Consider the following 27948-nt stretch of genomic DNA (forward strand, 5'->3'; position numbering starts at 1 on the left):
CAGTGAGATGTATTGTAAGCATAAGGCAAAATGAGTTGGGCAACTTTGTTTAATGTATTACTTTATGGTATTATTAAGAAATATTGAACCCATGAGGATAAACTCTCCTTTTTCATGCTTTTTCTCTTCCCAATTGCATTCACTAAAAGATTCTGTCTTCTGCCATCTGTGCCCTAAACCAAGGGCTTTCCCACTCCCAAAAGAAATGCTCTTCTCCTGCACCCCAGCAGGAAAGCAGCTTTTAACTTCCCTTGGAAAAGGAGCAGAGCAGAGTCTGGGACAGGATCAGGGAGTATCTCAGCATCAGCACATGTGGGTACCACTACCCCAGGCCAAAGGGCACAAAGTAAACCCAGGCCTTGTATCTGCTGTAATTAGAGGGGGAAAATAAAGTCACTTGGAGTGATGAGGTTGTTCCTTGCTGTCAGAAGCCAGTGAAATCAAAACAGACCCTGAAAAGTTTCATTAGTTCAGGTTTTATTCAAATTAAATGATGGGGAACTACAGTGTGATTTTCTTTCATAATATAAATATGAATGTTTCTTGAGTCATTTGTCACACTGGACAAGACAGTTGTCAAGAGAATTACTTTGCAAAGTCCTTGGTCCTCCACACTCATGCAAAAAAAATCTTTAATTTAAAAAACAAGCTAAAACAGTCTACCGAGTCATTATGGTATACTGCCAGCCACTGAACCAACAAAGTCTGTTTTACAAAACCAAAAAAATTCACACCCAGGTAAATTATTTCACAATCATTCATTACTCTTAAGGGTCTTCTTATACATAAAATACACAAATTAAAATTCTCAATATTTATTTATTGTCACTGTAGAGGAAAATAATTTATAAACCCATAAACAAGAGAAGAGTAGACAAAAAAAAAGTGAATTAGCCCATATTCAGAATGTAATACCTAGCACACTCCCAACACTGCAGCTTTGAGCAACGAGTTATGCTCATGTGAATGTGACTTGTGGGCATGATGTTAAACCAAGGGGGCAACTGCTTTGATAATATACTAGTAACAATCCCAAAGGTTAATCTAGCTGTTGAACCATCATGTTAGCTTGGTGAACAGGCACTGCACCTCGCTGGGTATTAAGGATTTTGGTCTCCAAACACTGCAAACCAGAGAACAGTGCTGAGCTTTCGCGGTGGTGTCACGCAAACGCTGCCAAGTGTATTTATGGTAATTACATGCTGCACACATCTGTACAAAGAAAGTGTTTGGATAAACTGAATGAACTGAAAATTGGTTTTAATCACCCCCAATTTATCTATTAGGCACAAATGGAAAAGATGGACTCGATTCAAACTTTTTCAAACAACAGCTTGCTTGAGGCAAATCTATCCTGCTTTGCAAGCCCAGCAGCGTGAGCAAGCCCATCTCATCTACATGAGATGCTGTTGAGGTTTGGGGGGCACATCCCCAGGGTGCATCCTCTGCAACAGCAAAGCCACCTCTGGGAAAACCCAAGGCCAGAAAATCCCACAGGGGTCAAGCACAGGGTGATCCCAAAAAGAGGTGACAACAGGAGCTGAGGAAAGCCTTCAAATTCACAAAGGACCAATGCAAGGAAGCAGCCCGAATTTGGTGTGTAAAGCTTTTACTAAGCCTCCTGCAATAATTTGGCTGGTTTTGGCAGCCTGGGGGGTTGTGCCCACACTGTTTTGGGCAGAGCATCTCCATCTTCAAGCAGCTCACACAGGAGCCAAGAAAGAGGATGGCTGAGTGACAGCTTGTCCCCCAAACTGACCAGGAACCAAACACATGGCACAAGTAAATTAAATCAGAGTATTGAAATCGTTGTAAATTAATAATCTAAGAGCGTCCTGGTGACTGAGGTAATGGATTTGAATTTATCTCATAATGTGGAGCCCAGTGCTGTCCTTCTCATAGGTTAGAATCAACACAAGAGCCTTCCCAGATCTCAGTTACAACACAGCATTTCTTGTGCAGAGAACGTGCAGAGTCACACCTACACCACAGCCAGCAAAAACTGCACTGGAGTGCATGAATTAGACCCAGAATTTAACAGAAGTGTCACTGACGACCATAAAAAGCGATCCAAAAAAATTATTTAAAATCTGTCTTATAAAAATATTTACAGTAAAATTTGTTAGCGCTAATGCTACGTTTTCAGTCCTAGAAAAAGGCAATCTGTAAAGGATCTGGCTCAGGTGCTCAGGATGAACAATACAAACACGAAACCACAGGCCAAAGACAAATTCCAAAAGCATTTCTGGGGTGGGGTGGGGGAGGTTTACAGCTGGTTCATCACGTGTTAGGGTTGTTGGGATTGCATAGCTGGAAAACGAGGTCACTTGACTTGCATAACACTGCAACTGTTTGAGGAGGAGAGAAAGAAATGTGTCATTTGCCATCGAGGAGAACTGGCTGCAGCTGGGAACAGCATCACTCATCCCTGGCAAGGGCTGGGAGTCCTGGCCTTGTCCAGCAAGCCACAGGTCTGGGCCAGCAGCGGGCAGAAATGCCATTTTACAATAGCAGAAAAACACCAAAACCTGTTTTCCTCCTAAGGAAAATATCTTATGAATAGATGGATAGCAGGGGATAAAATTATCCCAGCTTCAGGCATATCCACTTTCCACATCTGACAACCACAGCAGATTTCAAACCTTGCTCCTCTCCAGCAGTACCTACTAGCTTTTATCTCCAGCCCACAGAAATTCAGAGGCCCTGAACAGTATTTGCCTTTGCTCCAGTGAAGCCACAGGTATGAGAAGGTTGGCTGGGGACTGTTCCCAACTGCTGAGCTGTAGTGGGGCTCTGCAAGCAGCTCATACAGTAGTTTATTTAGCTTTATGTCTGTACAGATCTAACAAGGGCCATGTGTGTCCAAATGCTTGTCCACCCTTGTCCAGTCACTCAGCCTAACAAGAGATACTCCCTCTGACCAAAACCTGTCCCATTTTATCCTTTATTCCCATGGGCTGCATCAAAGGGAACCACTTTTCAGGCCAGTGAATTTGAGTCTGTCCAAACTGGGGCCTCATCACCTTCCTTTATGTCATCATAAAGATGCATCTCAGGACTCTGATCCTAAGGCAGTTGCAGTCAGGGATACATTCCTGCCAGGATACATTCCTGCCAGCCTCAATGGCTTTTACAGTAAGCAAAACCTCAGAGAAGAGCAGCATGTCATACTATTATTTTGGCACGTTTCACTGCGGATCGTAAAACTCAAAATGTTTAAAGGGTATTATAGAAACGACTCATTTATTTTTTTAATTATTATTTTCAAGACTTCTGAGCTGACGTACAATGGAAGGGTAGACATCAAGAATAATACTGCCTTTTCTTTGGACAGCTTGGCTTTGTTTGTGAAAACAAGAACATCCAAAGAGGATTGGGAGCTACCTAACATTCCCCATGAAGGCCAGTCCCTCTGTGGGGGGGTGACACAGCAAAGGTAGGTGCTGTTTCCCCCACAGTGAACCCATCTTACCAGGACTGTGTCAACTCAAAGACCAAAGATCTACATATTTACAGAAGTAACCCACTCCTCTGCAAAAGCTGCACAAGAAGATGTAGCGTGGATCCCTCTGAAATGAACTTTGAAGTATTTTTCTCTTCTACTGTCGAAGGTCACTGGGAGTCTTTTTAATAACAGACCTATGGAGACAGAAACCAGCAGAAAAACACTGGCCAGCTGCCCACAACAAAAAGCCTCAGCTGATCTACGGGAGAGAAACAAACAACAACAAAAAAAACCAAACAACAAATAACAAGAAAAAGCCTAGAGAAAATATTTTTCTTCACTAGTTCCCTTCAGCTGGGAAGCTTCTGGGAGCCCACCCCTGTATGCAGAAGCATGCCAGAGCTCACAAGGAGACACAACAAAGTGTTTTAAAGTCAAACATCTTCTCAAACAGAAAACTTTTAAGAATTTGGTATGTAAGCAAGACAGCTCTCCTGCAGCTGGAGCTACATTTGTCTGTTTTGAATAATTTTATGAGTTCTTCATACTAATAGAGGAATGCCTTCAGTAAGGGCAAGATTAAAATAGCAATTACAGTGACAGTGATTAGTTAATCTCCATGCTCTGAAAGCATTAAAACACTGCAGGTATTTTACTTGGCTCATTAATCCCTGCTTGGGTGACAGAGGGTTCTCTCTGTATGGAATGTCTCTACATTAATGGCACCATAAGGTAGTTTTTAACATCTAAATGCTCTATTATGAAATGGCATCGAGATGCTGGACAGAGCCAGAACTGGGGATTTCAGCACAGCTGAAATGTGTGGGTTGGGAATACTTTCTATTCAAGCAACATTTGTTTCACAGGAGCAACAAACCCCGCGGGAGCAGCATGTGTTTTGTGAGGCTGGGAAGTTTCGTGTGGCTCAGGTGCTGAGACTTCAGCCCCAGGGAAGGCACTGCCCAGCAGGTCCCGTCAGGTACAGCACACAGCATCCATGGCAAGTAGAAAAATCACATGGTATTTATTTCCACCGTAGGACAAGCATTTCAGGGGTACATACAGCAGTCCAGTGGCATGTACAAACGTATGACTGAGACAGCGTCACACTCGAGCCAGAGCACCCTGTTCCAGTCCATTTCTGCTGACTGTTTTTCTCAGTTGGAACTCAGAGATTTCCACTGCCAGTAGTGAAGTCCACCCTCCAGGCACAGTGAGTAAGTAGTTCAACCAACAATGTGCACGGAGCATCAGTAGTGAAGAAATCCAGGAGTGTTCATTTTTACTCACATGCCCAAACGTAGCAGTTTTGTTTCACACAGGTAATTCCGTGCCTGCAGTCCAAGCACAGCGTTTATCTCAGGACACGCCATTGAGAAGAACAGTTGATTGCACCACAGAAAACAAGCAACACCTCGTGTCTAGCATGGAACATGTCCCCAGAGGGCTTTTCACTTGGCTATGCAATCCACCACAGAGTGGATGATGCTTGGAACATATCACTTGTCATGCTAAGACGTTAACAGCAATGAGATGGGTCAGGTCAGAGGTCAGTCATCTTCTCAACACCACCTAGCTGGATCCACTTCACTTCTGCTCCTCACATTGGCTTCATTGTGTGTCACAAGGGCTTGTGAATCACAGCCACACCTGTTGTAAGGACAGACAGACAGACACAGTTACTGCAGGAGCAGCTCCTGGACTGCTGGGTGGTTCAGATCACCCTGCAAAGCCAAAGCCCAGCAACAGGCCAGCAGAGAGAGGCATCTACTATTTCTACTGCAACCAACATAAAACACACAAAAAGGTAGGATTTAAGCTTCAGGAGACACAGCCCTCAAGTTTATGCACGAGCCCAGCTGTTGCCAGCTCTCCCACTGGCTGCTTACCTGCGTAACTCCTCCCTGTGCTCATGCTGGTTGGCAGCAACGTCCACTTGTCCGTGCTGGGGTTGTAATATTCCACCGAGGCCAAATTGCAGGAACCGTCGTCGCCTCCCACCACGTAGAGGAGACCATTCACCGCACACACACCTCAAAGCAGAGCACAGACGGTCAGACGTGGGCTAACTCACCCCCCACAACACATCTCCTGCCACATTCCCGATCCATTCCCAAGCAGATGCTTCATCTTCTGCTTTTGTCACTCCCAACACCAGCCACTCACACCCTCAGCACATTTAACTGCATTAAAAACCTCACAGACGACTGAACCAAACGCTGCAGAAAGGCGTGTCCTGGTTACCTGCATTTCTTCTGCACATGTTCATGTCTGCTACTTGCTTCCAGGTGTTTGTCCCTGGGTCATAGACTTCCACACTCTTCCTGACCAGGGGGCCGTCGTGGCCGCCAGTGGCATAGAGGAGCCCGCTGAGAACACCCACACCTGCCAAGAGAGCCCAGAGTCAGCCAAACCTGCAGGGGAGAGGGTTGCACACCCCCTGCTTCTCCTCCTGGGGGGCTTGTCTTGGCCTCTCCAAAGCACTTCCAAAACACTGGCCACGTGTGCCTCAAGATCACCAAGGACAACTCCCCACCCACCCAGACTGACTGATGAATTACAGCTCCACCAGCCACACCACCCTTTGGGACAGGCACACTGTCACAGGTCTGTCACCATCATCTCTCCCTTCTCCAGACTCTCCTAACTTGCTGCTGCTGGGTTTGGTTTTGACCACACATCTCGCTCTGCATCAAGAGGTGCTGAAATCCCAGCATGGGACTGGGATTTATAGTTCACCTTTGGCAAACACATAATTCATCTCTAACTGCCATAAATATCCACCTTACTGGGCCAAATCCTTGGTCTGGTTGAGATACTCCAACATGCATCACTTGGGAAGGGGAGACCAAGTCCCAACATACATCCTGGCTCCTGAGCTGTACAAGGTGTCTCCCAGTTCACTGGAAAATGGGAAGTCACTTAAATGGGGAGTAAAGCTTACTGCATCTGAGCCCAGCAGCACCTTGGCATTTGACTATATTCAGCTGTTTTATTTTATACTTTTAAGAAATAATTTAATTAGTAAACTAATTTAAGCAAGTAAGAGAGTAAAAGAGTCAGAAACACTCTAAAGGCTTTTCCACCTAAAACTGCTCTTCCTGTGCAGTGAGACAGGCACAAACAGATAGGATGTTCCTGCCAGGAGGGGGAAGAGAACCCCAAGCTGGTCCAGCAAATCCTGGAAGTGTTTAAAAAATGAGCAGATGTGGCACTTGGGGACGTGGTTCAGCAGTGACCACGGCAGTGCCGGGTTAATGGTTGGACTCGATAATCTTAAAGGTCTTTTCCAATCTAAATGATTCCGTGATTCTATTAAACCCAGACAGTGCCTGCACACCCCCACAGCCCCACTGCCTGGATTGGGGCCACCCCAGGGAGTTGGGGACAACTGTCCTCGTCCCCACTAGATGTCAGCACGGGGCCGGCAGTGCGGTGTCCGTGATGGAGCTGTGCAGCAGATCGTGCTGCAGCACCGCTGGGGACCAGGGCACCGGGCAGTGCCCTCCCAGTGCCTGCTGGAGGGGCACCTCGGTGACGCCCAGAGCTCGAGGAGCTCAGCTTTCAGGTGGGGAACAGAAAACCGCGGAGCAATTTGGCAGGGAAGTACGAGCACACCTAACAGTGGAGTTGCCAATGGGGATATACTGGCAAAGCAGCTCTCAGAGCAGTGCTTCAAACAGAGAAAATTCACTAAAATCCATCTCACTACAGGCACAAACTCTTTTGCTGTCTCAACATGCTGTAAACAATATGAGATGCTCGTTCTGTTCTCCTGTAAGGCTGTGCTGGGCTAGGTTTAAGCATCAAGCAGATGCTACAAACTTCTTCCAACTGAACCAAGTGTGTGTCCAAATTTGCCTCACTTGGAGTCACAAAAGGGTATTGGAGTGAGAAAAGGAAGACAGGGTGTAGAGAGCAGCTTCTCAAACTGCTCAGCTCAAAAGGGAACCTCCCACCCCAGCTTAACCTGCGGGGTCATTTCAGCCCCAAAGGGCAGCCTCCAGGCTTGGCTGCCTCTGGGTAACTGCACAATTTAACAACAGGGAGGACCCACAGCACACACTGAGCAATAGGACCAACAGTGACAAATTCCCTTTCACTTGAGGTCAATTTTAAATGCAATGGATAAGAGCTCTCACCCCTTTCAGAGAAGAACAGTCACAAAGAAAAGTCCCTACCTAGCCTAACACAATGTAGTAAGTTAGAAACCATCAAGACTAGAATATAATCCTTTTATAACATGTCCTTTCCTCTAATCCTCCAGATCAACTCTCGCCAACAAAAAAATACACTAAAAATTAGCTTAGCAGGGGCAATCTGAGATGAATTTTGGTCTGCACATCACCCAGTGATGCAAAGGTCTGCAAAGCACCCGCTGGATGCTTGCAGGAAGACCCAAAATGGAAATCCATCCAACAAACCCCAGTGATAGGAGGTGTAGCTTGGCTTTCTCATGCTCAGCTGACCCTGCAGCTGGTGATCTGGGGAGAGAACTCTTTGCTTTCAAGTGAGACACATCTGTCAGCAGGGCTACTTAGAGACACTGAACATTATTTCATTCATCCAGAAACTAATCACAATTTGGCAGATTTTGTCGAAATCAGGAGAGCTGCTGAGGGCTTCCAAGCCATTATGGTTTCACCCCTCACGGGAAGGGGGGCAAATAACAGGTTGTACTTGCCAGCGCAGCCACATTTTTTCCTTCCCTTCCACGAGCAGAGGAGAACTGAGTGCTCATCTGCTCCTTAGGACACTTCTGGGAGCCAGTACCTGCCCCGCTGCGCCGAGTGCTCATGTCAGCAACGTAGGTCCATTCGTTGGTGGCGGGGTTGTACTGCTCCACAGTACTAAGGCACTGACGGGACGCTCCATCGTAGCCCCCCACGGCGTAGAGCTTCCCTGGAACACACACACAGGGCCATTGGCATCGTGGCTACCACTGACTTATGTTACCATCACACCTGACAGCCCCGGGTGAGGATCCTGCCTGAGGGGAGACGTGCCTAAACCTGCTGGGCTGTCTGGGAGAACCTGGAGTAGACTCACAGACCTGTTTGTAAAGCTGGTAAAGCTGTCAGCTAAGACAAGGGTACAACACAGCAGCTTAACTAGAAGCCAACAGCCCAGAGGGTTTTCCAAATTACTTGTTGGCCCAGGAGAAGAGGTGACACCAAAGCGTGTTTTGCTGATGGAGCGTTTCCTCCCGTTCAGGTGCCACAAGGCAAGGTGTGCTGTCAGCACTGCACATTAATTACAGTATCCCACGAGCAATAAATATGCAATAGCCTCTTATATAATACCTGCAAGGAAACCTAGACCTGATTTTGGAGAACTTGGGCCAAATCAAAACCCAGCAATGCTGCCAGCACAGCTGAGACCAGCCTGGTCATTCATACCAAGGGATGAGAACACAGGAGATACCCCAGGACACCCTCACAGCACAGTGTGATACCCCAGGACACCCTCACAGCACAGTGTGTCCAACCCTCCCTACCTCAGCTTAGGGAAAGCTGAATAACAAAGACTTTCTGAGACCAGAGGCGCACAATCAGATATCCTGGGACTGTATCACACATGAAACAAGGCTGATGCTCCACCATGTCCTTTGTTCCAGGGCCTGACTGATACTCTCTCCTTGTCTCCCTGTATCATCTATCAGCCTGTTTTGCATTTAGGCAGTAAACTCTGGACAGAGAGGGATCCTCTTTACTGAAGCAGCTAGCACAAAGGCATTCTGCTTCAAGTTCAGGTCTCTTAGATGCTACAACAAACAACCATTAATAAAGCTCAACAGATATCTAGAAAAATTCTAACCTAAATTTTTGAACAAAACTCAGAAATAAGACCAATTTTCAATCCATAACAGCAGAGCCTGGCCACAAATGAGCTGTGCAACTCTTTGCATGCACAAGACTCCCTCCAACAGTTATCTTCAGTTTTGCATTCTCCTGTTTCTGGATGTTTGCAGGGCTCCAAGAACAGGCTGGCTCTTTTTTTGCTCCCTCAGGTTCACTCATGGCCTCCTTCTCAATCTTCCTGTCTCTGTAAACATATTTGTGCTGTTGGTCTGACCCACCTGGTGTTAGTCAATGAATCAGGCAAGAGTGCCAGACCAAGCAAGGCAAGATAAAGTTCCCTGGCTGGCATCAATTCTTAGGTATTGTCAGTATCCACAGAAATCAGGTCAATTTTTGTCACATTCAGAGAAACCCTGTGGATTAACTGAAGGCTGCAGCTTGTTCCCTACACCAGTATGATCAGCTCTTGTCTCAATCACATGCCCTCTTTTTTTTTTTTAATTATGGACTGCAACACGTGCAACACTTATTTGCACTTTCAAACAAAGCAAAGGAAAAGGATTTCCTAACTCTCCTGTAGAAAATCTTCTCGTAGAAATGGATCTCTCATGTCCATACTTAATATTTGTTCTGCATTCAAACCCCTTGAGCAAATTCCAGCAGCCCAGTGCTTCCCAAACATGGGCCAATTTTGAAGGAGACGGTTCTTAAATATGCAGATTTAAGTTAATCACCACTATTTATTCTGACTTTTATCTCCTTCTCTCTTCTCACTTAAACACATTTCATGTTCATAAAAACATTCCATGTATTTCCCATGTTCATAAACACATTCCCATGTATTATATGACACACACAGGTCAATCCAAACCACTGCAAAGCATGGTTTGTAACAGTGCTTGTGCCAGTGGCTGCTCTGCTCTGCACTAACTGGAAACTGCCAAAACCTGCTAAAGATAACGTCAAATAAAACCTTGTACTTGCTTCAGAACAGATTTTGTAAAGGAAGAAATGGTTCCTACTTAAACTGCTCATTCTCCTGGATCCAAACCAAGCTGCTCAGCTCCAGCTCCCTCGAGTGTGGTGCTGACACAGAGGTGCCAGCAGCTGCCACCCTCCTCCCCAGCACCCTCCGCTCCCACCTCGCTCCGAGCTGCCGCCCCAGCCTGTGCTGCTGCCAGCCCCTGCTCGTGTGAGAACCAGAGCACAGCGTGCCCTGCCTGATGTCAACAAACACAGGTTTTAGCATTCCTGCCAACCCAGCAGCTTGGGGCTGTGGGACAAACTGTGTTCCTGTTTCTGAGCAGATTTTCCGTGATGGGAATTCCATCCACGGGAGCAACGGCATCCACTGCACAGCAGCACTGGCTCTCACCAGCCACAGGCAGCCCTGGAAGAATAAGGTTCCAAGAAACCTGCACACACCTAATGGCATTCACAGGAGGCATGGGCTGGTCTGAGGCTCTTGGAAGGCTACACATGATTTTTAACTAAGATAAAGAGGAGAATGGAAAAAGCTGCAGCAATTACATCATATAACAATCAATCTTTCCCAACTAGTTGATGGAAAAGCTCTTGCAGTTGCCTCCTACTGCACTTAACCATTCAGGCTTCTATTTGACACAGGAACATTTGCTTGATGGAAATGGCTGCTGATTTTCTTACCCTCCACAACTCCAACTCCAACACTGCTTCTTCTTGTGTTCATGGGAGCCACAAAAAACCACTCATTGGTTTTATAGCTATAGGCCTCAACTGATGCCAGACCTAGTTAAAAAGGGGATACACAGGTTTTCTAATTAAAAAAAAAGAGAAGAAAAAAAGATTGGTGTTGCACTTTCATCTGCCTTCCGCCTCCTCCCAAGCCCGTAATTCCCGCCACGCTCCTGCAATCCCATTTTCTAATCCCTTGCCTTTCAGGCTGGGACCAGCATCTCAATGCCACTTCTTCAGCAGCTGGAAAAATGCTACCCCATCACCCCTGCCCTGGGACTGCTGCCTCTCCAGTGTGCTGGGGACACTGAGGTGGAGCAGAGTCCAGATTCCAAGCCCCAAAGCCCCACATCCTTTCAAGCATTACAAAATGTCCATGTAAAGGTTTAAAAGTTCCCCCAGACCCTGCTGCACTGTACTCATCACCAGCTGAAATACTTCGGGGCTTAACCAAGTGGCAAAGCTTTACAGCAGAGGCAGAGGTGTGAATCTAAACATGCAGTTATGCCAAGACACATCCCAGGCGCACACACCCTGTAACGTGCCTTGCTGGTATTTTATTCGTGTCGCTATGAAAAATTTCACTGAAACAAGGAAAAATCCCTTTTCAGTCCAGAAAAAGCATATTCATACAGAGAACGAGACTGAAAGAACTGTATCACTGAAGAAAACAACTAGGGTGAGATGCTTTGCAATTCCTGATGGCTCAGAACATGTATGTAGTTGGTTACAACACACAGCAAACCCTATTTCCTCTACAGGAACCTCACTAAAGCCCTGCAATCTTTGCAGGGCCTCTGCAAACTTTTTTTTTTTTTCAGGTCAGGCACTGCCTGGTTTTTGCTCAGCCACCTACCAGTGCTGCCATCAAAGCCTCCCACTGCATACAGGAGGTCATTGAGCACGGCTGCCCCCAGAGTGCTCCGTCTCTCCTGCATGCTGGCTATGGATGTCCACTGGTCCTTCACGCCGTCGTACACGTCCACCGTCCGCACCCGCAGCGACCCGTTAAAGCCCCCGACGGCATAAACGTTGCCAGCCATGAACACCACCCCTGACAAGAGAGGAGAGAGGTGTCACAGCACTTTTACAAACAGTTTTGGGAGCAGGTGCCCTGCCAGGGTGTGGGACACGGCCGGGAGAATGTGGGCACGGCTCTGGCGTTTTCCGCGGGTTAAGGGCGTTGAAGCCAAGTGTGATAAAACACATGGGAGGGGAAACACACATCAAACCATGGCAGCATAAGGCACAGATGGATTTCACACCTGAATGAGTAATTTTGTGAGCCAGAGGGAACACCAAATGGCGATCCACACTCTGTCAGATGTTTTCAGAGGAACGCTCCCAACTCGAAGATCTGCTCTCCATCACCCACTCCTCAGCACCAAGAGGGACTGACTCAGCTCCTTGGATTTTCACTAGGATACCAGTAAGGCAAACTGGATCCCTGTGGGCTGCCAAGCCAGTGGGATGGGAGGAGGAAAGGAAACGCTGATAAAGGAGCAGCCAGGAAAGAGAGAGAGATGATGAAGGGGAGACAGTGGCTATGGAAGGCAGGCAGGTAGGATCAACCCCTCTAGAGAGGGGTTCATCCACCTGAACAAGAAAGGGAAAACATCGGTAGGGAAAGAAATGGCAAAAAGAAAGAGCTATTTGAGGCCAGGGGCACAAAGGAAGGCTGAAGGGATGGCTGAGGCCATCCATCCAGTGCTAAAGAGCTGCATGAGGAAAACAAAGAAGGTGGCAGCAAAAGGCCCCGTTACCTGCTCTGCATCTCCGTGAGGGAAGCTCAGCAACCTGATCCCAGCGCTCCTCCTCAAAATCATAGCACTCCACACTGCGAATGGCTTTGGGGGCCTGCCCACCCACCACGATCATCACCTGGGGAGGGAAGACAACAGATAGAAAACCTCAGACATAACCCTGAGCAGCTGCTCCCTCCAGAGAAACCATCACCACAACCTGGTCAAGAGCAGCTGCCCAAAAACATGGGGCAGGCCAACTAGAAGCCTCTGCAGCAACACTTATTTCAGTCAATTCCATTTCAAGGGGGAAAAATTTATCTCCAATTTAATGCACACTAAATAAGGCTGCCTCCATTTTTACCATGTCCAAGGTGGGCAACCTGCCCAATTTCCCCTTGAAATACAAAATCTTTTGGCCCCACAGCACATGAAAGACTCACTGTAAAAGCATTTTTGAGTGAAGAAGATTCCAGCATAATTTCCACTGCCAGCCCACTGTTTAGTCATTATCTCCCTGGTGGTGCTAAAAATAATCAATGCCACTGAGCAAATAAAACCTGACAGCTGTGTTGCCACCTGTGGGGAAGGCGACACTTGGGGAAATCACCAGCACTGTGACCACCTGGGGTGCTCAGCTGCTGAAGGAAGGGATTTGTCAGCTCCATCAAGGCTTTTGTCTGCCACAGGTATTGATGCAAATTCAGGAATTAAACCCTGAATTCCTTACAGATAGGGAAGAGCTGTGTGAAGGGGATCAAGGGCAATCTCTGGAGTTCAAGAACTGCTCTGCTGAGTCAGGCTAAGGGTTCATCCAGCCCCGGGCTCCACCCCCAGCAATAGCAAGTGGTGGACGCTGGTGAAAAAGTGAGAAGGCCAGAATACTTGGAGAGCATGCAGTGTGTTTCTTCCCAAATCTGCCATGTCTGCTGCCAGAAGACAAACCTCCCATGGGTTCAGGAGCCTGCAGATCATCCCTCCAGTGTGCATTGCTGCTGAGCCCCAGCCGGGCACTGCAAACCAGCATCTGCACAGGCAGCCCCCAAAACACCTGCACACATTTCCTTCAACCCTCCACGGCTATCGAGGGAGGATTTGCTCCCTTATCACAGCAAATCAGCAGGAGCAAACACTACCCAAGACAATCTGATTTTTACAAGGCCAAGGAGCTAGAAACAAGATAACGGGGCTTCAAATATAGACAAAGAGTAGATTGGAAACTGGTTTTAGCCTCTGCAAGGCAGCTGTGAGTAGCTGAGGGGATAAGATCATCACTTCAGGTCACTTGGGTAATGAGCTCAACTCCCAAGCACAGTTCCTTTAAAAGCAGGACAGCGATTTAAAGAATTTGGAGAGTATGAAAATAGTAGCCTGTTTGATCTACAAAGATGAGAACGTGACATTAGAAAGCAAATTGAGTCTAAATTAACAGCCTGACTACCAGTTGTGTAACAGTCTCCCATGGAAAGCTGCAGAGCTTCACACGATTACAGAATTAAGAGATTTCGTGGCAGACGATAATCCCTCATCAGCAGGACCAACAGGCCAGATGAAAGTTTCTCAGTAAAAGGATTGCTGAAAGATCATCACCTTCTTCCCTTTCTCCACAGTTCAAAAGAAGGGAGGAGAGACCTGCAGAGGATTTGGGTTTGTGCTCACGGGTCATACTATAGAGGCTGTTGAGAACCTCTGAACTCGCTGGTTTGCTGTTCCTTTTATCCCTCACTCCTTTAATCCCTGAACAAGGGACATGTCAGCCCTTCATGACACCCCCAAAGCTATGTTCTACCAACTTCATCTCAGCGATAGCAGAAAGGGCACAACACGCTGACACATACAGCAGAACCACAATTTCTCAATGGACAGTCCAATACCTAAACATCACAAACAGCACAGATCTCATACACCATCCCACAAACCAGCCCCCGCACCATTTGTGCTTAGAAAAAATTACACACTGTGGTTCTGCTGCCTTAGAATCTCCAAAATGCTTATGAACAACTCCAGGGACAGCCTGTTGAGAGACATTGTGCCAAACTGTGTCTATCTCTGGGGCACAGGGAAAATAGTTTCTGTGGTTGTTTTTTTTCCTTCGCTAATAAAGTGGTGGCCAGAGCATCACACGCCTGCAGGATAAACAGGGGAGCAACAAGGATTATTTATTCAGTTGCTGCTTTGAGTCTATTGAAATTCGCTTCAGACTTCCTGCCCACGGGGCTGGGTGCTGTTCTTTCCCGATTTCCTGGCTTCTGACTATGGATACAGGAAACAAAAAGACACCTACTGCGACCCTCCTCAGCAGGGCTCCTCGACACCTCAGCCAGCCCTCTCAGCACTGCAGCCTCTCTACAGGTCAGCGAGTCACAAAACCACTTGTGGTCGACAAAATGCTTCAGCAGTAGAGATGCTGCTTCCCCTAACGATTCAACTACGTTTAGCCAACTTAATTACGTGTCCTTGCTGGGCACAGGCAATGCCAGAAGAGGGAGTAAAACACTTCAAAGCACGATCATGGAGTTAGGAAGAAGTAGCACAGCAAGCTCTCGAGCTCCTGTCAAAGACAGAAAATGCCACCTGTAAAGCTGAGTGAGGTGACACGAAGTGACGAGCTCTGCTTACCTTTGGCAAGCTAACAGGAGTCCTGGGCTTTGTTCTGGGGTTCTTTATCAGTTGCCTTTGATCCAGAGGAAGCAAATGATACTTCATGGCCTCGATAAGGAAGTCTTTACAGGTGTTGTTATTCTTGATTAAAGCTTCTTCTTCGACTGTCTGAGAACACACACAAAAGATCATTTAAACTCTAGTACTTGGTGGCACAGGTCACAAGGAGCTTTGTGGAAAGGACATGAAACCTGGAACTTCCCTTCCAAAGTATCAACATTTTAAAAAAAATGCAGAAGACAAACATAGACTGACAACTCTTCCCAAAGAAAAACATCCAAGCTTCTCCCTGTTTTCCAAGACCACTCACAAAGAGTGAGTTTTTTATCATTCTCTGCCAGACACTTAACTCAGCAGAGGAGAATTTCACCAGGAGTCTGGGCACAAAATAAGTAATTTCTTTTATCTGAGTCAGAATTTTTAAGGAGATGGAGCATTTTTTATTCCATCAGAAGATACAGCTGAGAGAAAAAAAAAAGCACAAGATGGGTTCATCTTATGAATGCCAATTTTTTGCCAATTGTATTGATTTTTTTAGACACATGATAAAAGCATAGTAGTCAAAGAGCCCACATGCCAGCCCCTTCTTTGGGGATTCTAAGCTCATTATCAAGGCCCAGATCCCAGGAATTAACTTAGGAAGAACGATCTCCAAGTCAGACTAAGTCAGAGAGCACCTCCCCTGCCAGTCACACAGACCCATATCTTTATGCAGAACACATCTTTAGCCAAAATTATCACATGTAAAGTTAAATTTACCTGTGCATGAGGGGGGGAAAAAAACCTACACAAGCCTGTAATACCACCACCTGGGTATTTTTGGGGTGAAAAATCACAAGGCAGTAACTGCTCAATGCTTCCCCCAGAAGCATTTACAAGAAGGTTTCTGACTGAGAGCATTGATTTCAGAGTCCACTCAGTTTTTGCTTTTATTCCTCTGTTTACAGACTTAGCAACACACCAAATTACCCACCTCAGACACAAACAGCCAAGCCATTGATCAAGGAGCTACCAGCAGCTTAAGTGCAATTACTGAGGACTTATTTGCAGACTAACCTGTACCAGGTAATCTCTGGGCAAAAGGGGCAGGCGAACATGCTCCATCAGTTTAGCCATGTGCTCCAAGCGAGATTCCTTCTCATAGTTTATCCAAGAGATAACTGCTTCAAACACCTACACAGATAAAGTACAATCGAATGGGGAAGAGAGAACTGGCTTGCACAGTCACCCACCCAAAATCAGAAGCACTGTGATTTTACAGCATGGAAGGACGGAGGTGCAAGATCTCTATCAAAAACAGATGAAAGAGTCGTGACTGTGCACAGAGCACAAGCACCACTGCAGCAAAGAGCTGAGCTGACCATGCATATTAACAAGCAACTTCCCATCTAGATGTGCTGTATCACTCCCAAAGCTAAGTGCATGTCCAGGACAATCATACACCCCTTGGACATTAGGATTGGAAGGCAGCCAGGAAACTTAATGAGCCTGCTGACATTTGCACTGGACATTATTCATGAAATCAGCCACAACAATTACTCCTGATAGCAGAGATCTCCCTCCCCAAGGAGCCTGGCCACGCAGTAAGTCACTACACTCGTTTTTAATCACTGCACCAGTTCCACCCCAGAAACCAAGAAGTCTTGAGGACAAGTTGCCCACACACCCAGGACAAGCCCTGCCTGCAGCCACGGAAGCTCTGCACCGCGTGCACTTCGCTGCTAAAAATACTCGGATACTCCAGCTGGAAAACAAGAGCACACTGGGCTTCTGGTCTGAACCAAATTCTAGTTGTACTTCCAGATCCAGCTGGTTCAGATAAGCATCCAGACCTGGGCTCCGTGACCAAGTGCTCACAAACAGCCCATGGGCAGGCGCCAGCAGAGGCACAGGCAGAAGCGTCCTATGTGGGCTCCGGTATGAATATGCATGTGCTTATATAACTGTGAGCCTCACTCGCAGAAGAAAGGCCTAAAAATGTCATCGGGAGTGGGGAAGGCTCTCTGAACAACCCAGCAAGGCAGGGAGAGGGGCTGGTGCAGTCTCAGATGCCGCACAGCAGGATCTGGATCACTGCAGTGGAGTTTCCCCACAGAGGCAGAATTAAATTCTGATCCGTAACTCAGATCTACAGACAACATTCCCCAAGTGCTCTCACTGCCCAGGGGGCTGAGCAGAGCTCCTTCCCACAGACCCTATCTTTTTTCCCCAAAAAAGCATCACTGGCCCTTCGTCCCAGCACACTGGGCAAGTGCCCTTGGTTTCAGCTTCCCTCCGGGGTCACCAACTGGTCAGGCCAATTTGCACAGATAATTTTTTTCTTTCTTTCCATCCCTCCCACCACTTCCCAAGAAACCATTTTGTTTGGTCCAAGGTCACTAATTTGACTAAATCAACCAGAACTGAGGGCACCATCTCTCGGCCCCCTATTGTTGCTGGCAAACAGGAGGTCCTGGCAGACACATCCTCCCCACGAAGAAGAGGCAGAGCAGAAAGGGGTTTCTTCCTCTTGGGCTAAACTATATACTTTTAAAGAGCAGTAAAGCACCGGCCTCATTTCCTGTGCCAACAAAGCTCCTGCTGAACTGTTTGGAATTCAGGACACTTCGATGAGGATTTAAGCAACACAACAGGGAGCCTGTAATCAAACCCCAGCAAATGCTGAGGAGAATAACTACTGCAGAGCCTTTAAGCATTTTAAAATTAAAATAAATAAGCAAACAAACAATTTAACTTCTATGAGGCCTTTAAAGTAGAAACTGGGTTGTTATGAGATCTTTTTAATTGCAAATGACTGTGGAAGGAGGATAAAGCAAATGTTTAGCCGACAAACAGGCTTTTCATTAACCTCTTCTGCACTAAGGCTGAGCTACAGGACAGGTCACAGGGCTGGGACAGCCCATCTGGACAAGATGACACTGAACAAGTCTAAAGGAAGGTGAGGTAAATGTCACCAGGAATAAACTGGAGACCATTCCTGAGTTAGGCAAACACCGATGCTTCCCTGCTGTGCCTACTCTAAAAATAACAGCATTAAAAAAAAAAAAATCAGATTCTGGCACCTTCCGTGAGCTCTGACTCCTAATTTTATGAGAAAGGGGGAAAAAAAACTTAATCCAAGACAGCAATATCTCTATTTAAAGGCCACATCTGTTTCCACCACTGCTGTGCCCTCCCTGCACATGCCATGCCCACTGAAGACCCCGAGCAGCTGCTGCTGCTCCCCCAGGAGCCAGGATCCTGCTGCCAGGGGGGATGGACCAAAGCAGTTTTACCCACACAGCTGGATTTGCAGCTGAGGTAGCAGCTGGCACCTGCCTGGCTGTAGGAGCCATACCAAACCTGGGAGAAGTAAAATTCCAACTCTATGGAGCAGAAGGGTAAAAGCCTGGAATATCCCCTCTCCTCACATCACCTACAGAAAGAGCCAGCCCAGATGTTTTCCCAGTCTCTTCAGCCAAAAATCCAGTTATTAGAGACTCCCAGGAGTCAGACCATGCATCAGCTTCTGCTGCATGTCAGCGACCTGAGACAAAGAGTCAGTTACTGCACTCTGTGTAGAATCCACAATCCAAAAATCCCAACCCTTTTAAAAATTTCTTTAGCCACTGCTGTGAGCTGGCAGGAGCCCATTCTCAAGGCCTGAAAGCCCCTCCATTTCACACATCTTTAGTAAATGCAAATAAACATGATTTTTATAGGGATTTTTTGGCTTGCAAACAGTGTCATAATTAAAGAACCAATTAGAAAACATTAATAAAACTGTCTTCCAAGTACTCAGCTATATCAAAAAGAGCAGGCAGGGACCAAAATAAACCTTTGCCCTGTGCTGAAAAGGCCTGTACAAGTGCAAAGGCTGGTACAACAAGGGGGAGGAAAGGAAGGAGGAGAATCTTTGAATGGTGGGAAAATTCTGTCATCATTTTGCAATTAAAATAGATTTTTGTGCTAGCAGACAATTTTTGTAGTCCTGATGGCCTAAGGGTACAAGTAAGCCAAATTTGTGGAGACAAAAATATATTTTATTAGGCCAATTGGTATTAGCTGGGGGGTGGCAGAGGAAGGGGAGAGCACACAAGGTCCTGGGCACAGCACACATGCCCTGGGGCATTCCAAGGGCAACACTCCCTCCCTGGTCCTGGCAGGACTCAACTCTAACACTTCCCAGTGACCCAGGGATGGCAACACTCTGGATGCCAGGTTGCAGTCCATGTAAGAGTCACAGTGAGAACAGGAACAGGAAAACCTCTTGTGAAATCTGGCCGTGACAATTCAGCTCTCAGATGTTTGAACTATTTGTCTACTTAAAAAACACCTTGTTGCTTCCAAGTAGTTCTCTCTCCATCACCTGTGCACATAGATACATATGTGTATGTACAGACTGTTATACACACACATTTGCATATACTTTTATGTATTTTTTTAGTAATATATATCTCAAGCATTAGCAAATAGGAAGAATATAGGTGAGGAAAATGGCTTGTCTGTCATAAAGTTAACAAGGAACAGCAGCCTACGAGCCTGTCCTCAATTTCTAGCACTTCTTTGGACTCCAGAACATTTCATGTTTATGTTCCATTCCCATTTTCTGCCTCTCTCCTGTTATTCAGATCTGTTGTTTCGAACATACATCTCATGCTTACATTTCCTTCCACTGCCCTGCGTCCTCAACTTTTACAATCAGCCAAAGAAATACTGGGTTTGACTCTACAAAGCTCAAATGAGGGAGGGAGCACTTTGATTCCTCTGGGCACAAGGCCAATAAAAGCTTTTTAACAATGCTGCACAGGACTGGAAAAAATTGGTTACTAAACTTGCACTTCCCTTTGCAGGCTGCTGGGCTCATGCAGAGCCTTTCTGCTGTGAGTTGGTGCCGCTGGTTTTTGCCCTCTCTGGCCCTGCCTGTGTGTCACCTCTGAGCACCCCACGGAGCCTCTGAGTTTGCAGGCTCAGCATCTGAACCGAGCATCCCTGTGCCCCCACCTCACGTGGTGCAGGTTTTCTGGGAAGTTTTACCACCCCTGTGTGCCCCAGCACCCGTGTGTTTGCAGCCCAGAGGGGCTCAGCAGGAGGAGAGCACACGCCTGGATGTGCAGCCTGAGCAGCAGCACCAACACGCCCAGGTCCAGCCTCGTCCCACCCAAACAAGGGTCCTGAAGTTACAAACCACATCATCCTCAAGCTCTCCTGTGGTCTCCCACAAGTGACCATTTACATCTAAGGACATGGTTTAGTGGTGGACCTGGCAGTGCTGGGTTAGTGGTTGGACTCAACAGTCTTAAAGGCCTTTTCCAACCTTAATGATTCTGTGGTTCTACAACCTCCCCACAGTGACAATTCTGGGGTGAGCTGAAGGACTCAAGGCACGTAGCTGTCCCCAAAAACCTGCAGCAGGTCATACAAGAAGCTCACACCAGAGAAAGGCTGGAGCTCACCAAGCACTAAAACCTTTAGTCACCCTCCTCCCCAGGACTCCAGACTATACAAGATGTGCTGAACGTTTCAACCACAAAACAGTATCAACCAGTGCCTTTTTCTCCCCTCTTCCATTAAAAACACTGATGATGTTAGAAAAACGTTTCCTTCCTTCCTTCCTTCCTTCCTTTTAGTTGCAGATCTCCTTTTGTTGTTCCACCCAACATGCAACAGAAGCCAATACTCCTCCCTGGCTTAATGAAATTCACCTTCTCTGAGGTTTTGCAGCAGGTAATGAGTGCTTTACACAACAGCATATGGGAGTTTTCCAGGGAGGGAAGGTATTTTGTTCTGACCCCCAGGGCCTTTGGAAGTGATATAGATCTGAGAATCATTACTTCCTTCAAAGAACAACCAAGTGAAGGTCATTTTTATGTGTTTCTAGGAATTGCATTATTTTAATTTTCCTTTCCACATGATCTCTGTTGCAGAATGGCCCCTAAAGAGCATATAATGAGAACATTCCTGGTGTAAGATCTAGAAACATTCCAGCATTGCAATTGCTATGCAATTTACAGTACCTTTTCTTCAGAGGAGACTGTGAGCTTGTCACTTGATATTAAACTGCAAACCTGGTCCAGACTAAGGCTAAGAAATTCTTCTCCTAGCATCACCTCAGGGAAGTGCTGCTCTGTTCAACAAATGAAAAGAGGGAACAGAAAATTATAATGAAATCCGTGTTTTCAGTCAATGGAAGGACTACAGCATTCAGAGAACTGCTCTTATTACAGCTCTGGGCACCCGAGACAGACCCACTGTGGCTGCGTGGTGGAACACAGACAGAAACCAGAGAGAGAGCTGCAGAGAGAAATCTCATGTTATTTCAAGCAGCATGAGCCCCAGGAGACAATTTCATAAATGACATCAAAGTTTCTGAAAAGCCACTAAGAGTCTTCCAGTGGCAAATAAGATTAGAAGTGGCAACTGAGACAAGTGTGAGTGCCTTTCTAAGGCAGTAAATTATCTGGCCACCTCGAGATTCAGTTCTTGCCCACTTCAACAAGCTAGACAGCATCAGATCTGCTCAGCACCTGGATGAGAGACTCCACAAGGGTCTTGGGTATTTGCACATATTCCAAGGAAGCCCACCTTTAACATGAATCAGTTTGGGGCATATGGTCTGCAGCCAATACTGAGGAATCCCAGGGCATGGAGCTGAATCTGTGTGTCCAAGGGCTACATGGAGAGATGGGTAAGGGGCATCTTCATCCCATGCACTCCCATGGGATCAGCTCTCCTCTCCTTCCACCTTTTACTTCTTTCCCCCAAACATGTAAATGTACCCTTTCTCTTGCTCCAACCCCCCAGGACCCACCTTCCCCAGCAGCTTTTCCCCTTTCCACTTCAGCCCACAATTCTACAAGTTCCTCTTTCTCCCTTTTCTGCCTCCAGATCCCTCCATGCTGTAACTCTGGGAGCCACTTGAAAACAAAATGCATGTCACTGATTATAATCCCAAACTGGAAGAATTATGACTGAGGATCATCAAATCTGTCAAGATCTATATTGAGCCAAAAGGCACAGGAAATAATTACTTCCTAAAAAATAATTTCTAGGTCAACTGTGTCATTAGCCAGTTGCAGGTAATTTTAGTTTTGCAAGCATTTCTTACATATACTGCCAATTTAATCTCACCTGCCATTTCTAAGTCCCATTTATCTTTGGCTGAAATACAGAAACATGAAGCTCAGTCACTTTATCTGCAGCAGCTTTTTTCAAGCTCTAATCCTGCAGCTTTGCGAAGTTCAGACTCACGTATCCAAAAATCTCCCTCCGCAGCAAGATCTGCTTCGAGTTCTCACATCTGCAAAGTGCTTTGCCTGTCAAAAAGCAGCACCACAGGGACATGAGCTGGCATATCTTCTAGAGAGGAGTTCTTTGGAGATGGCACCTGAATGACCCCTCACCAAAGCTGGTGCTGCAGAGCTGGACTCTGGACTTGGACTTCCCCAGTCACGGACCCTACTTGGTGTAATGGGGACCAAAACCCCACAGCTAAGCCAAAGCCTCTGACTAAAAATAGCAGTATGTGGATAAAGCTTAATACTCTGTTATGCTGGAAGTATATATAAGATCTAAAGAACTCTTCTGGCCTTAAATACTCGAGAGGCAGGAAACACTCCCCACACAGTCAGCTGGATGCACTCTGACTTCTGGACAAAATCTCATAGTCATTCATTCTGGACTTGCATCTGGTAGTAGAAATATATTTGATCTCTTGTTATTAGTTGCAAGCAAGTAAGAATATTTACTGATTTTAATAAAGTAACTGGCGCCTGCATCAAGAAGGCTCCTCCATCTACTGAAGTGATGCACTGGCCAGAACTAAGCATTCTCAAGTAACTGAGCTCGTCCAGACATGGAGTCTTGAGTTTGGGGACCTTCTGTCTTGCTTTAAGGCTGTTACATAAACAACATAGTGAAAAGAATTTTAATGGCATTTTTATTAATGGAGTTCCATTAACATTACATGGACTGCTGTACTAACTGGGACTTATGAAGGCCAATAAAACAACAAAGCAGACTTTCTAATTGCCAAACAACCAAATAAATATACAGTGAATGCACTGCTTGTTGGGTTAAAGATTAAACAGGGCCTGGAAGCAAGGATAATGAGATATTACAAGCAAGCTTTTATACAATTAACCATTCCTTCCAGGGTACCTTTTCCTCCAGGGGATAATACAGCCAGAGCAGCTGAAAAGGTTTTACTTTTATTTGCAGGAGAATAGGGGAGGACTCGGTGGGCACATTTTTATTCCACTGAGCCTACTTATGGTCCAATTAAGGACAAAACCGTTGACAAGGAAAATTTTTCAGGACAGAGCAGGTGCCCTGGGAGACAGCAGGTGTATTTATTCCCATACAAATCACCAGAAAAGCAGCAAAACAAACTGAGTAGAGAAAACCACCAGCTTCTCCCGAGCAGAGGTCAAGGGCAGCTCTGCCAGAGGAGACTGGAAAGTACTGGGGAGTTCAGGGCTTGGGGCTGCCTGAAACAGCTTTACATTTACAATGTAGAGGAGAAATGCTGGGAGCCTTTGCCTGCACCTGCTCATTGCAACCAAACACATCCACTCTCCAGGAAACATGAGCCTATCCACCCTGGGGGTAAGTGCCCATTGCTGCACAGATCGGAGCCTCAAACTGCCTGGCAGTTTTAGCAGTGTTCCCACTCCCACCCACGAGATTTAATTTTGCCTAGTTCCATTTATTCCTAGAATGGAAATCCCCAGCATTGCCTACTGCTCCCTCTGGGCAGGGTCCCTGGGGAGGATGCCAGCGTGCCAACACCAAGCTGTTGAACAGGCACACAAAGAGCTTGCTGGGATCACACTCAGGAGCTACTCTGTGGGCTGAGATCCACAGGATCAGGGGGTTTTACCTCACAAGGAGCTCCCCTGCGACCAAACCACACTTCACAACTCGCGGCGCGACGGAAAGTTATCAGCCTAGAACCCAATAAAAGTATTCCCTTCCCTGTTCTAACACCAGAAGTATGAAGTGACCAACCAGGACGTGCAGATCTCGCTCAGACTACACAAGTTGCTGCCCCTGGGAGCAGGTCTGACCCCAGAGAAGGGCTCCCCTCCCTCACCTGCGTAGGCGTTGGCCTGCTGCAGCAGCTCGGAGCAGGCGTGCACGTCGGCAAAGGCTCGGATGCCGAGGCAGTTCGTGGGATGCAGCTGGGATTGAAGGAAGTCACAGCAGTTTTTCCTAACATCCATCAGCTGCAATAAACTAGCAGCTGGCAACAAAACCTGCGAAGGCAAGAAAGGGGAATTAGAGCGAGTGACAAAGAGTGTTTGATGCACAGCTTGCGCAAATTGGATGCAATTCCCCTTCAGGGTCCCTGTGGGGGACGAGAAGGAAGGTTAAAGGCTTGGCTCTATCCATAAGCAGAAGATCTCCATTCATGCTCTGAGAAATGGAAATAGCTATCCCATGCTGGGCTAAAAGTGGAGCTCTTCTCCTCACATCTTCTCCCCACAAGACCTCGAGGCAGGTAAAGGGAGGACAAGACACAGGCAACCACGGGTACACCTGCACTTCTGGCTTTGCTGCAGGTAGGTCCTGCACCACAGATTTATTGTTTTTTCCCCTGAAGAGCTTTATACTATTTACAAGCATTGCCATCAGATTCAAAGCCCATAGCAGCCCAGCACTCCTCAAAACCCTGAACTTTCTTATTTCCAACAAAACCAATTGGCCTCTGAGCAGGGTGCCCAAATGGCTGTGTAAGAGAGGAAGTTCCCAGAAGCTAAAGCAGGTTTTAGTGACAGCAAGACTCCCAGGAAAGATGGGGCCAACTATTCAAATTAACAGCCCTCATTTCCGCTCACACAAAATGCTGTGGACACTTGTGGTTCATTCTGAAAATAAGGTACTGCTTTGTCCCTCCAAAACTAAGTGCAGAAAATGGAGATGGACGTGGATCAGGAATGTGACATCTGCTGGAAAAAAACACCTTTGAGGCCAGTAAGAAGGACAGGAAGTAGAAAACAAAGTCAATCGGGACGTTACAGCCCGTGACATCAGCTACTTCCTTTCTTATGTCGAACAGCAACTGCAGACGTGTCTTATCCCAGACCCTTCATAGCTCTGGCTGCTTCACACATGTCCTTCCAACTGGGCATCTGTGCTCACCATCTGAGCACACATTTCCTGGAAATTACTTCCAACTCAAAAAAACCCAAGCAGCTGTTAAACAAAAGTGGGTTAACAGCGTTCACCTCCCCGGATCTCGATGGCACAGAAGGGATAAAGATGTCCCCTCCCTGTCCCTGCCACCACAGTCCCATTCCACATCAGGGCAGGACACTCACAACCTGCCCCAGGTCTTTCTAAGCCACAGATGCATTCCAGCTCCATCCCAGCTGAACAGCAGCCAAGCATCCACCGCCAACAGGCAACAATAAAAAGAGAAATCAATTAACCCGGGAGTCTGTTTTGGCCCAGGTCTCTTCATGCCAGGAGGAGACTAGTTTGGGGGTTTGATTAAATCAAGATAGCACTATTCTAGGTTTTTGAAACCTAGATGTGGACCACTTTCTGATTAGCTGAACGAGAGGTGAGCACCTGAGCTGCATAAGGGTTTTGGGTAGAGGAGCCAGACTCCTTGCAAAAACTCTCTGGGCACAGACCATACAGAGCTTCTTCTGTGCACCCCCATCCATCCAGCACGTCCACCTGCCAATCCAGGGGGGCTGCCTACCTCCAGTGTTTGGGATATTGCCTCTAAACCAGAAGGTGCTCACTGCCATCACTAACACCACATGCGACAGCCCCTGGACGTACCAGTACTACTGTTACAGCCCTGTGCTGGCTTCAGAGGGCAGTGCAGAAGGAGCCTCACACCACTGAAGCCTTTGGGAAAGGGGTATTACCACATAACACTTCTCAGAAGTAGGATATAAAAAGCCTATCAGGAGATGAGTGGATTTTCTCTTTCCCATTTCCCAGCTGAGCGTCTCGACACTCATCTTGTTTTTACCAGGGAAGGCGAAAAGCAAGCAAAGGATTTCCGGGAGAACAAAGTCTGTTTCCTTTAGAAATAACAAGAGGAAATGCCCTGCCTAAACATGCAGCAGGACCAAACTGCAACCCCATTAACATCCAGGCAAGTTACTCACTTGGGTCTGGATTTGACTCTCAGCATTTGAACTCCAACAGCCGTGAAAGATTTACAGAGAGCTGGCTTCTGTACCAGATCTGCCTCCATATCAAAACCCACTCATTTCTTGAAACTATGTCAAAATTATCTGCTATTACTACTGAGACTGACTGCTTTGCTAAATAATTTATCTCATCTATGGGGAGTGTGTATATATATATATAGAGAGAGATATAACCATAACCATCTAGATCACCAGCTGTGCTCTGCAGACTCGTACCAATTTCAAGTTTAACACAACACTGCCTGTGCAATTATTTCCACAGACCTTTGATGCCCCTAAACTAGGAACATCTTTCAGCCAAAAGTGCTCTGTGTCACTCTAAGGTTTATTCATTAATGCTGGACTGCAGACACTGGGGTTGATTCCCTAGCGTGACACAGCCTTCCAGGTACCTGTGGCCAAAAGTTAACTTACTCCAGTCCTGCTCTGCAAAACTGGGAAAGGAGCATTTTCCCAGGGCAGGGGATGTATTAAAGCTCATAAGCAGCTTTGACAATTCAGTCAAATTAGAAGCCAAACAAGAGTACTGGTTGTAATCCTCAGCTGCACATCCAGGGACACAGCTGGGACTGCACATCTGCCCAAACAGGGAGACAGCTCCCAAGCACCCTCCCAGGGGAACCCATGACCAGAGAAATTAATGGATTTTGTGTTTGCACGGCAGGTAAAGCACACAGTTTTAAATGAACTGCTCCAAACTGCACGAGTAGTGGAGATAAAACTACATTAGTGTAATGTGGCTTTTGAGTGCAAGGATGGCAATTAGGCTTTATTACTCCCCAGCTGCTCCCAGGCAGCACACGGGGTGAACAACGGAGCTTCCACTTAAATGCTCCACCTGGGGAGAAATGGCCCAGGCAGAGGCAAGTGTGACAGGATCAGGGAGCCACAAAGCCTCACCAGGAGCAGGAATGCCAGAAGCAGGTATGAGAAGGACATGGGATACAGAGGTGAGAAAGAAAACAGGGGAGCTGCTGGCAACTTCCCTCCTGATCTACATTCTCCAACTTCAGACACACCGTTCCTTGATTAAACAGCAGAATATAAATGTAGAGACACTTCCATCAGGCCCAGCATAGTCCTCTGGTGCCACATCCACGAGTTTCTCCTCATCTCTGTATTAGGCCAAGCCAACTTAGAAGATTTTCCATAGGTCTAAGGAAGGTCCCCCAACCCAGAGGAGTCAACCTTGCCATGGACCAGGACCCCCAGCACTCCAAGGCAATCCATGGCAAGGAGCTTTGGTTGCAGGGAGGAAAACAGCCCCGATTTATTGCTGAAAGGTGCTCTGCCTCACCCTGGGCCTCACCTGCTACAGTTCCAGCTTTTGGAGTGAAGAGGGGGAAGGGTGATGAACTGACCCACTTATCACCCCTTTATCATGAAAACTGCATCTGCCACACAACTCTCCTTCCTTGCTGTGAAGTCCTAAG

General features: G+C 46.8%; 1 protein-coding gene across 2 annotated transcripts in view; it reads right to left on the reverse strand.

Moving 5' to 3' along the window:
- Nucleotides 1-4447: 4447 nt before the first annotated feature.
- The window catches only part of KLHL3 (kelch like family member 3), a 67013-nt gene continuing 43512 nt past the window's right edge, over nt 4448-27948 (reverse strand). For both annotated transcript variants that reach the window (XM_018081049.2, XM_008921055.2), the window contains 11 exons: nt 24436-24598; nt 21359-21468; nt 16419-16535; nt 15321-15470; nt 12723-12840; nt 11816-12013; nt 10912-11013; nt 8219-8347; nt 5690-5830; nt 5335-5478; nt 4448-5095 (listed from right to left, as the gene is read on the reverse strand). In XM_018081049.2, coding sequence (XP_017936538.1) covers nt 5067-5095; nt 5335-5478; nt 5690-5830; nt 8219-8347; nt 10912-11013; nt 11816-12013; nt 12723-12840; nt 15321-15470; nt 16419-16535; nt 21359-21468; nt 24436-24598 — 1401 coding nt within the window. In that variant the 3' untranslated portion in view covers nt 4448-5066. The remainder of the gene's footprint in view (nt 5096-5334; nt 5479-5689; nt 5831-8218; nt 8348-10911; nt 11014-11815; nt 12014-12722; nt 12841-15320; nt 15471-16418; nt 16536-21358; nt 21469-24435; nt 24599-27948) is intronic.

This window comes from Manacus vitellinus, unplaced genomic scaffold, assembly GCF_001715985.3.
Source record: "Manacus vitellinus isolate BGI_N305 unplaced genomic scaffold, ASM171598v3 scaffold_51_pilon, whole genome shotgun sequence".
Classification (NCBI taxonomy): domain Eukaryota; kingdom Metazoa; phylum Chordata; class Aves; order Passeriformes; family Pipridae; genus Manacus; species Manacus vitellinus.